An 11,274-nucleotide genomic window follows, 5' to 3' on the forward strand; every position below is an offset into this window, starting at 1 on the left:
GTGGCGATGTGTGTGTTGACTTGGCAGGAGAGTCATTGGCAGACGATGTTCGAGAAACCCCTCTACTGTTGGTTGGGACTTCACGTACCAAATGCAAAGGGAAGACAGAAATATTGAGATATTTCACGGAGGTTGTGACAGCCATATGTGCGTCCTATTAACGGATGGGTTGAAGAGGTTGAATAGGTTGAAATTTAGTCATGGTAGAGTACATAGTAAGCTGAAGGGCACTAATTTTGATCAACGGATGATAGCTGAGACACACGGGCAGGGTGGTGCAGTCATGAAGACGCTAGAGAAGATGAAGGAGACCATAGCGCACTTTGTTTGTCTCACAGACTCCCCATGGGCCATCGTGGACAATGTGGGGTTCAAGATTATGTGGAAGTACACTGCTAAGACGACAGTTGACCCGCCAGGATCGAAGGCAATAAAGTCAGAAACACATAAGCTTTATGGGGTCATGAAGGGGAGGCTCGTAGAGTTATTAGCAAATGTCCCCAAGGTCTCATTGATAGTGGATGTGTGGATTGCTGAGAATTCATGCGGTCGTCTCAGCATCATGGTTCATTGGGTGAACAACCGATGGGAATTATGTGAAGTTGTGCTTGCAATACGCGAGCTAGTGGGCGAACACGATGGTGAGAATATGAGCACAATTGTGCTCCAAGCGTTGGATGACTTCGGGTTGAGAACGAAGGTCGGTGACAACCCATCAAGCTTTATTATGCAGTATATTACTTTATTGCAAAACTCACCACTTTTAAATGTAGGTTGGCTCTATCACTACGGACAATGCATCAAGCAACGGGCAGAAGATATCATTGCTTGCAAAGGAGATCAAGCCAGTGAATAACCGTTTCACAGTGGATTGACATGTTCCATGTGCTGCCCATGTGCTGAACATCATTTTTCAAGCTGCCTTGAAGTCATTGTGTATAGCAGTGAATACACCTCCTCCTAGGATTGCGCAAATCTGCATAGTTGATGAAGTACACGATACTGCGTATGACGCTGACATAGATGATTTGGATGACATGCGCGAGGTGGCAGCGAGTCATGCAAACATGGTGATTCATGACAGTACCCTTGTCTTTAGAGATGTAATTGCTCATTTGAGAGTCTTAGTGACAAGCATCCGAACATTGACTCAACAACGTCAACAATACGTGAAAACGTGCAACGAAATGCAAAAGAATCACAACCAAATCCCATTAGATTACCCAGCACGGTGGAATAGTACGCATGACATGTTACATGCTGCATTAGAGAAGTCAGATGTCATCAATTTTATGGCTTTACAAATCTTGTCCGCAGTGGATAAGGACACGAGACTCTCAAGTGAAGAGTGGGAAATGTTGGTCGACTTCCTCGACATCCTAGGGCCATTTTACAAGACAACAAACTATGTTAGTGGCTCAAAGACAGTAAGAGTCGTGGAAGTCTGCATTTGGAGGCTCTGATGAGACATATTGATACGGTCTTGCATAAGTTTGATATTTGTATAATCTTTACGTTGGGAAGAAAGCTGACCACTGGTCAAATTGCATCTATCCGACAAGCTTGTGAGAGCATGAAGTGCGAGATGTTGAAGTATGAGTTAATTATATCGAGGAACCATGCGACGACAACAACAACCATTCTTGACCCTTTCAACAAGGGGTCATCGCTCGATCCTAACGTGAGTCATGATGATTTGGGATTTGTTCACCGACTAATGCTCCTTCATAGGGACCAAGATATGGTGTCTAATGACCCTGAGGATGATGACTGGCTCAGTGAACTCATTGATGGGGTAGCACCGGCTAGAGAGAAGGAGCGCCGGGTACCCACTCCAATGGAGGAATTGGAAACTTAGCTCCAATCAACAGAGCGAAAGGACACGGAGACACTATTAGGATGGTGGGCATGCATAGGTGCACATAATTACCCTCGACTATCTATCCTTGCGCAAGAGTTTTCAGTATGTGCGACTAGTGCCCCAATAGAGCGTTTATTCTCCGCAGAATGTGCAGTCGTCACTTTCAAGAGGGCACGTCTTGTTGATGAAAGCATTGAGCTACTAGTCACAATGAAGTGTCGGTTATGTGCTGAGAATACTCAATTGTGTGATGGAGATAATGTGAAGGACCTTTTTGACGACAATTAGTATAAGTTATTAATCTTATGTATTTGTGTCGTTATTTATTTGTATCGTTTCATTATTCAAAAGGTATTGATCTTAATCTCATTATATGCGAATTGACCTTATATCATTCTTGTATAGTTTCTTACTGATTCATGCCCCAAAGTTGAATTTATAAAATTAATTATATTACTCTTTTTCGCCGTAGCTGGAGGATAACAACAAGGGGTGTCATATCAGTTTAATACTCTCATAAACTAAAATTAGGTTATCCTTTTGAACCTCATATTCCTATTTGATAATTAGAGTGGACGATACTTGCAAAAAAAATGAAGAAAACCTTGCGAAAAAGGTTAGAGTGACGAGTTAACTAGACATGTTTTAGATTCACAGATTCAATGAATGCTGATGAAAATTAGTTGGGAATACTTTATCAACATTTTAACACCAGAGGAGACGTTGTTGTGATGGACTATTGGACAAACACTTCAAAGAAGAAAAATTATGAGAGGGCTTTAAGTTATTAGCTGATTAGCGTCCACTTTGCAATGATGATGATATGCTCATTGATTATATGATCAATTGAATCCTGATAAAAAAACTAAAATTTATGGTCGTGTATGTCAAGTCAAATTCCAAACCTGGCATTATCAGTTTTGAAGACGGAAATAAAGATCATTTCAGTGCGGGAAATGGTTTGAGAGGGTTATAGAAATTTATTTTTGAGATAAGTCTCTATTAGCAAGGGGGGAAATATTGAGATGACTCTTTAATTTTCCCATGTTGCTCATTCATCCATCTTTTATTTCTGTGCTTGAATCTATGATGAAGTAATTAATTTTGTTTTAAAGCTTCTATACTTTTTACAATAACAATGATGTTGGTCTCTCAATTGCAACTTAATTCGGCAATTTTTTCAGGTATGCCAGTGTTCTCCAGCAATCACAACTCTTGTTCTGCACCATCATCCAAGAATTTGGAAAGAAAAAATATTTATCTTCTTCTTTGAGTACATCTGAAGCAGTGAAACAAAAATCAGGGGATGATCTATTTTCATGATTAAAGCTTGCGGTCTGCTAAAAATGTAGGATGTTGTAGAAAGTAATTGATTTTGACGCATCAAAATGATCTATTTTCATGTGCTTCCACTCCTCTGCGTGGTCTTAGAAGCTTCATAATAAGATAAGAGGCAAACTAGTTGCAAAATTTTATTGAATAAGTGTCCTTATTTTTTAAACTTAATAAGTTATCCTGCCTTGGCATCCCGTTACTTAAGTTTTTAAGCAGAAAAAATTATGCCTGCATTCATTTCGATAGCAGAAAACTTTGCGGAAAGGATAATTCACCTAGTTCCAGCCCTAGTCTTATGGTTCATCATGTACTGTGAATTTGTTAATCTTGGTGTAAAGCTTCTCAGATCGAAGTAAGTAAACATAAAGAAAACAAGTGTTGGTCCCTTGTTCAAATCAGGGGACATGCCTCCTGAATAATTATATTTATTCATGGAAAATAAATGCCTAGGGTTTTGAAAAATAGTGGTGCTCTGGGATGAAGTTTGTTGAGGAAAGTCTTTGGAGAAATGGATAAAACTACTGAAACGAATCACAAAAATTAGTTAAATTTTAATTATATGGTGTGCTTCATCATATGTATGATGTGATTTATGTTATCTTTTTCTGTCTCTCGGGGTAATTAATTTGAATCTTAATCTATGTTTGGTCATTTATTGCATGAATTTCTTGCTCAGAAGTTAATCCCAAATAATCATGTTTTTGACAGTCTTATGAATGTGAATTCCCATGATTTGAGTTACACCTTCTATGTCTACAGAAAAATGCAAGTAATGCTATCACTTCCCCCTCATATTTGCATAGGTAGGTTTAATATCTTTCATATACTGCTACTTGATATTGTTACGAATTCAAAAGACACATTATATATTATTCATCATTTCCAAATCCTTTTATGCATACGGTTAGGTAACAATTCTACCTTTGGAACGATGTGGTTCATATTTATTAGACTAGTGATCAGTAATTGAACATCAATTAATAAATCAAAAAATAAATAGCTCTCTGATATATAAATTTAATCCTTTTCATACATTCTAGTAATCTTCAAAAATTTTCTAGCAATCCAACATATGTTTTAATGTGAAAACCAAATTTTTTGGTTCAAATTCGGATATTTTATCATTTACCAATCATAGTGTAAAGTTAAAAATACTCGACCATGAACTCATATATAGATATCGTTAAAATTTTATGTGATCACAATAATTATACAACATTTTTAGAAAAATCACGAATAATAGAAACTCACTTTTTCTGAATTTGCAAAGCCCTTGGGCCATTGGTCTACTCTGGAAGGATGTGGTTCATATTTATTGGACTAGTCAAAAGTAATTGTAACATCAATTATTAAATCAAAAAATAAATAGCCCTCTGATATATAAATTTAATCCATTTCTTACATATTCTGGTAATCTTTGAAAATTTTCTAGCAATCAAACACATGTTTTGATGTGAACATACTACATCAAAATTTTAAATATATACCTTACACAATTGGCAAAATAACCAGATAAAACTCAAATTTAATCTCATATTAATACATGGCCCAATCCTTTATTTTGGGTTCTCCCAAGTTTATAAATTCATTTAATGTTAATAAATGTGGGGATGGGTTACTGAATTTTTGATGATTTGTCTGGAAATTAATTGACTTTTTTTGAATTCTTTTCGTGGAATAAATAATTTTTTTTAATGGGAGATGGATACACTTATCAGGAAATTAGGAGACTACGGTCATTTCAAAAGTATGAGGTAGAATTGTTAAAATTTCATATGGTTTTTATTAGGAAAATTTGGAGGACAGAGAATCTTAGGGGTGTATCTCCAATTATTTATAGGCAGCGTCGGTTTGTGTGCACAAAAAAATGAGATCTCTGTGAAAAATGCCAAGAAATCAAAATAGCGACACCACGTGGTGAAATCTCGACCATAGGAAAGCTTAAAAAATAATGATTTTATATGTATTTTCTATCCGTTTTTAATTTTTTAAAAAATTCATCGCGGCCATCATCCGTGACGGCTGTTCCATCACATCACGCGAACAAGGCACCCCGTCACCATCAAGTCCCCATCACGACCAATCCGTCATCCATCACCATCACCGTCGCTGACCCCTAATTCCATCATCGTCACCGTCACATCATCTGTCACTTTTCCCGTCATAGTGACATGTAATGCGACGAATGATGCATGCCGAACCCTATTTCACAGAATTTCAGGGCTCTATTTAAAGATTAGAGGATGGATGGAAAGAGGAGGGGGAGACAAAGCAGTGCTGAAAACTTTCAGCTCAATCAGACTTTTAGATCGTCATATATCGCCGTTTGAAGTTGGATCAATCCTAACCCCTGATTTATTTCTCTCTCCTCATCAACGTCATTGACACTTCCTCTTTTTTCATTTCTGTTAAGCTGCCACATCGTTAGAATTCAGCACCGCATCATTCGCTCGCATCTTTTCAGAGCTGCTACGGGGAAAAAAGACAAAATAGAATAATAAGACTTTATTATTATGATATTTAATAAGGTTATAACCCATGGTTGACATGGTGGAGCGTCACGTGCGCCACGTCATCAGTTTTTCCTTTTTCGTCCAATCAGCCACTGACATGCGCGCGCCACGCATACACGCACATGCCACGTGTACGTGTGGCATAGTGTCATGCCGCCACGTCACCCCCATCCTTGTTGAGTATTCCAAAGAAAAAGAAGAAAAAGTCATTTTTTGTTGTTTTCTGCCTCGGCTCATACTCGCATTGATTGCAAAAAGCTCTCCTTTTATTATTTTTCCACGTCACCTCAGCACCAAAAAGCTATCCTTTTATTATTTGTCAGTAACTTTCTCTGTCTTTCAGCCTCGTCGAGGCATTCTGTCAAACACCTTTAGGGTGTCGACAGAAACACCCTATTTCCCTTCGATTTTCTGCCATAAAAAACATATTAAAATATATAATAAATACTATAACTAGATAAGTCATATTCTACTCTTATTATCAACCAATTAATCATACATACTCATTCTTAATTACTTTTACTAGTCCCTCTCTTTTCTTTTAATCTATCTATCTGTCTTTGTGATTTATACCCTGATCTGTGTGATAGCTTTGAATTTCTCAAAGGCATCAAATGTTTCAGATTTCTTGTTCAATAGAGAAACATAGGTAAAACCTTACATTTAACTTCAATGAATGAACCCTCCTTCTCCGATCACTGTCTTGCATCCCCGCTCAATAAGCTGACCCACTCTCAAAATTAGAGCTTGGAATCTGAATGAAGTTACCCCTTTTCTTATTTGTCCAGTATTTCTCATTAGTTATAATATCCAAGGGAATGGGTCCTTTGATCTCAACATTCGAACTATCTCCAATTATAACCAGGCTAAAAGGTCTTTCTCCAAGAATCACGAAACAAGTTCTTAATCCATGTCATGTAATTCAAGGGTCTGGTGTCCGAGTCACATATTTTTATGCGTAAGACAATTTTGTGCTCTATATTCTTCCTCTATATGTGACATCAACAAGACATACCCCTGCATCTCCTCTTCCCCCTTGGCCAAATTGAAATTCTCATCATTTTTGTATCTACAACACTCGGAGAAAAAAGTCTGAATTTCCCACATAACTACTTTCTACCTTTCCTTTTTCTCCTCGGAGGGCGAGCATGGAGAACTTGGTCTGCCTATTGGCTTTGGCAATCACGAAGTTTTCCTTTTAAACATTCAAATAACTCCGAGCTTCTCCCATATCTTTCGTGATTGGATCAAATCGTAATTTGGGTGGGGTTAATCAGCAATCCAACCACATATAAGACACTGGAAGTCAAAGTCATTTGCGAATAGAAACTACTTTTTACCGATTTATGGGCGTCAAAAAAAAATTGCATTTGACCCAATTGTGAACAATAACTGTTTAACGTCGGGATGCTGGGATCTTTACTTCAATGTCGAAGACAAAGTTAGAGCCTATGCACAGAAATAAAAACCAAATGTAGCTCTACTAATAAGTCCAAGTCATCAACACCCCCAGAAGACCCCAGAGGTAGACGAAGTAGACAAACTAGGTAGTGTGCAAGATTCCCGGGGCTCAATTGTTTGTCATGCAAGGGAAACCAAACTCAAGACGACGAAGTCTGCAAGATCAATCCCTCTCATTGACCCAAAGAGATGCCTACAAGTGCAGAAGGGGAGTCTGCAGAGAGAGTAAAAAGGGGGAAGAGATGAATGAAGAAAAGAAGAAAATGAACTCGAGCAGTCTAAACCCCGAAACTCAACGAAGATCAATGTCCACTAGATCCGGGCTGGCGCCATCGCGAGGGGACCCAATAAGCTCAAGTATGTTGACCACATCGTCCATGGCAGGCCGGTTGGAGGGCACCTGCGAGGTGCAGATAAGCCCAAGCTTCATCACTGGCACGGCTTCATCCACCACAAACTCCCCCCCAAGACGCTCGTCAACGTAACGCTCCACTCTCCCTTCTTCCAGAGCACCCCTGACGACGTCCCCAAGCAAGACCACATCATCCTCTTCATACTCCACCGGCCTTCTTCCTGTCACCACCTCCAAAACCAGCACTCCAAAGCTGTACACATCGCTCTTCTCCGTCAGCTTCACCCCCGGCAGCGCCGCCTCCGGCGCCATGTACCCCAGCGAGCTCTGTATCCTGCCCCCCAGCGCGCACCGATCCAGCTCCGGCAGCAGCTTCGCCAGACCGCAATCCCCGATCTTCGCCCCTACTGAATTCCCCAGCTCAAGGAACACATTGCTGGCCTTCATGTTGTAGTGCACCAGCCCGAGGCCGTGTACGTGGGCAAGCCCTCTGGCCATGGCCAGAATTATGTTGAAGCGCTCCCGCCACGACAGCGGCGGCACCGCCGCGTCGCGGAGGTGGCGCGATAAGCTCCCGCCCTCGGCAAACTCATATATGAGGAGTTGCAGAGACGGGGTCCAGAAGTAGCCTTCCATGGCTACCAAGTTCGGGTGGCGGAGCTCGCCGAGCTTCCTCACTTGGGTGCTGAATTCTTGCTGGGACTTGACGATGCCGGAGATGGCGAGCTTCTTAATGGCGACGGGGCGGCCGTTGCGGAGATGGGTCTTGTAGACGGCGCCGAAGCCGCCGCGGCCGAGCTCGCAGTCTTTGCTGAGGACGGCGCGGGCGGCGAGGTCGGCGACCTCGCCGGAGAACATGACAAGGCCACCGGAGAGATCGCCGCCGGGCGGCGGCGAGGCCATGGGGAAGCTGGGGAAGTTAGTGGGGTTGGTTCTCCGGCGAAAGCGGAGGTTGATGACAGTGACAGCGACGACACCGATGAGAATGAGAGCTGCGGCGGCGATGGCGACGAGTGCGGAGATGCTGAGGATGAGCTTGTTTTGGCGGAGGGAGGTGGAGGAAGAGGAAGGGGAGGATTTGGGGTTGAGGACGATGGGCTTGGGAAGGACTACTGGGCAGGAGAGGTTGAGTGAGCTGCCGCAGAGAGAAGGGTTGCCGGAGAGGGAAGAGGGGGGAAGAGATGAGAAGAATTCGAGCTCTGGGATTGCACCAGAGATGAGGTTGAAGGAGATGTTGAAGGAGAGGAGGTGAGGGAGGTGGCCGAGCCACTCTGGTAGGCTACCGTTGAGTTGGTTGTTGGACAAGTCTAGCGTTTGGAGATTTGTGAGGTTCGACAAGGCATCCGGAATCGAGCCCGTGAGGTTGTTCTGGTATAGCACCCTGCAGAAGAAGAAATTACAATGTAAGTTTTCATTGATCATAATCCTGAAGAGAAAGAAGATGACGATGATTCCCAAGAATGAAGAAGGCTGATAATAAGAGGACGAAGACAACACCGGATATAAATCAAGACGAATGAGTTATTGTTGAGGATGACGGAGATGAAGAATAATCATCATCCTGAAGACGAAGATGATGATAACGATGATGAATAATAATCACCATCCTGAAGAAGATGATGAAGAATAATCGTAATCCTTTAAATGATGACAATGACGTTATGGCAGGGATGAAGAATAATCATAGTCTAAAAGAGGAAGAAGATGACGATAACCCCGAAGAAAGAGGAAGAACGAAGAATAAGAAGATGAAGATGCCGATAACTCCAGAGAACGAAGAAGACTGAATAAATCTCGATAACTAGAAGTTGACGATATAGAAGTATTCATAATCCTGACGATGAAGAAGACTGACGAAAAAGAAGAGTGGAGAGAAGAAACCGACAGTGTAGTGAGGGCTGCACAGTCGGCAATTTGAGCAGGAATCTCTCCGGTGAGTGCATTCTGCTGTAACCACAGACTCTTAAGAGAAGCTGCCTGGCTGATCTCCGACGGCACGTCGCCACTGAGCCGGTTCTCGCTAAGATCAAGCACCTGAATCCCACTCAACTTCCCCAAGCTCGTTGGTATAAATCCAGACAACAAATTACTAGAAAGATTCAGCACTTGCAGAGTGTACAAACTCCCAATCTCCCCAGGTATCTCCCCAGAGAAATCATTGCCGGATAGATCTAAAACCACCATAGTCGGAGTCGGCGTTGGCGCCACGGCAATTGCGCCGTTTAGCTTGTTTCTCGCCATGGAAGCTCGCTCCAAACCAAGCTGAAAAACCCAGCTAGGAAGCTCACCGGAGAAGTTATTGCCACTGAAATCCACCACCTTCAAAGTTCCACAACCCCCCAAGGCCTTTGGAATCACTCCGCTTAGATCATTTTCAGAGACGATAAGTTCCTTCAAGTACTTCAAATTTCCCAAAGACTCCGGCACTTCGCCGACCAACCGGTTCCTAGACAAATCTAGAGTTTCTAAAGCACTCATCTCGCCAACCCAGTCACGGATAACACCCGTCAAAGAATTCCCGTCCAGTCTGAGAGAAGAACAGCTCGAAAGATTTCTCAACGTCTCCGGCAATTCCCCACCAAGAAAATTCAGACCCAGATCAATAATCGTCAGCTGCGAGCATCTCCCAAGATCAACAGGTACAGATCCCTTTAACCCATTGCCGCGAAGGAAAAACTCTCTGAGATTAGCTAACCCGTTGATTCCCACAGGAATCTCGCTAGATAAGGAATTGAACGACAGGTCGAGGGATTCCATGGCGGCCATCGACCATAGCTCGCTGGGTATATCGCCGTTAAACTGGTTGTGCGAAAGATTTAAGTGAGAGATCGCTTTGCAGGCGCTCAAGCTATCGGGGATCTTCCCAGAGAACCGATTTCCGGCCAAGGAAAGTGAATAGACAGACCCGCATTGATCAAAGAACCTTTCAGGAACGTTGCCAGAGAGATTATTGTGGCTGAGATCAACTTCTTCTATCACTGGTAGAGCGAGAAGAGCAATGCTAAGGCCGCCGGAGAAGCTGTTCCAAGAGATAGATAGTTTACGTAGAGAACTTAGCTGAAGCAGACCACGTCCGATCTTGCCTGAGAGAGAGAACCCAGAGAGATCAAGTTCTGAAACGCGGCCTGTAAGGTTGTCGCACTTAACGCCAGCCCATTTGCATGGGCTTTCGTCGTCCTCGCTCCATGAACTAAGCTTATAGTTGAGGTCTCGTAAGTTGGCTTTGAAGACGATAAGCCCCAGAACGTCGTCGTTGAGAACGGCTTCTGAAGACAAGGAGAGAATAGGGGTGAAGAGAGAGAAACAGAAAAGGAGGAAGAAGAAGAAGAAGGAGAGAAGAGCTCTCATGGTTGCAGGGAAAAAGAGATGAATAAACTACGGTGAAGTGGAGATGGCTGCCATGGAAGTTGGGAGGAGGAAGGAGGAGACACTTGGAGAAGAAGTGGAAGGTGGTGTGAGCTTCTGTCTCATTCATTTACTCCTCGTTTTCTATAACTCAGCGTCTGGCCGTTGAGGGGGCCTTCAATGATACCTGCACGCACTTCGCTTCAGTGCATTAAATGAGAGTTATTGCAAGAAATGTGAGTGGGTGATGCATTTAAAGCGATACTTTTGTCTGGAAGAACGGAGCACAACCCTCGACTCTTGAGCTACACTCTTAGCTCTCTCTCTCTTTCTATAGCTCTTTTCTCTTTCTCTACATCCCTCTCTATCTCTCCACTCTCTACTCTATTTTTGTCTATTCTATTCTC

The 11,274-nt window shown here is 42.4% G+C and overlaps 2 protein-coding genes across 2 annotated transcripts; one reads left to right on the forward strand and one right to left on the reverse strand.

Annotated features, from left to right (window-relative positions):
• The first annotated feature begins 283 nt into the window (after positions 1-283).
• LOC144715899 (putative transcriptional regulator tpeD) lies at positions 284-875 on the forward strand. The gene is made up of 2 exons (XM_078590901.1): positions 284-700; positions 774-875. The coding sequence occupies exons 1-2, from the start codon at positions 284-286 to the stop codon at positions 873-875; spliced, it is 519 nt and encodes a 172-aa protein (XP_078447027.1).
• Positions 876-7,324: 6,449 nt separating this feature from the next.
• LOC144715642 (uncharacterized) lies at positions 7,325-11,033 on the reverse strand. The gene is made up of 2 exons (XM_078590600.1): positions 9,408-11,033; positions 7,325-8,903 (listed from the first exon to the last, which is right to left on the reverse strand). The coding sequence occupies exons 1-2, from the start codon at positions 10,868-10,870 to the stop codon at positions 7,463-7,465; spliced, it is 2,904 nt and encodes a 967-aa protein (XP_078446726.1). The 5' UTR covers positions 10,871-11,033; the 3' UTR covers positions 7,325-7,462.
• Between the last annotated feature and the right edge of the window lie 241 nt (positions 11,034-11,274).

The sequence above is a fragment of the Wolffia australiana genome, chromosome 19 (genome assembly GCF_029677425.1).
Source record: "Wolffia australiana isolate 7733 chromosome 19, ASM2967742v1".
In the NCBI taxonomy this organism is placed as follows: domain Eukaryota; kingdom Viridiplantae; phylum Streptophyta; class Magnoliopsida; order Alismatales; family Araceae; genus Wolffia; species Wolffia australiana.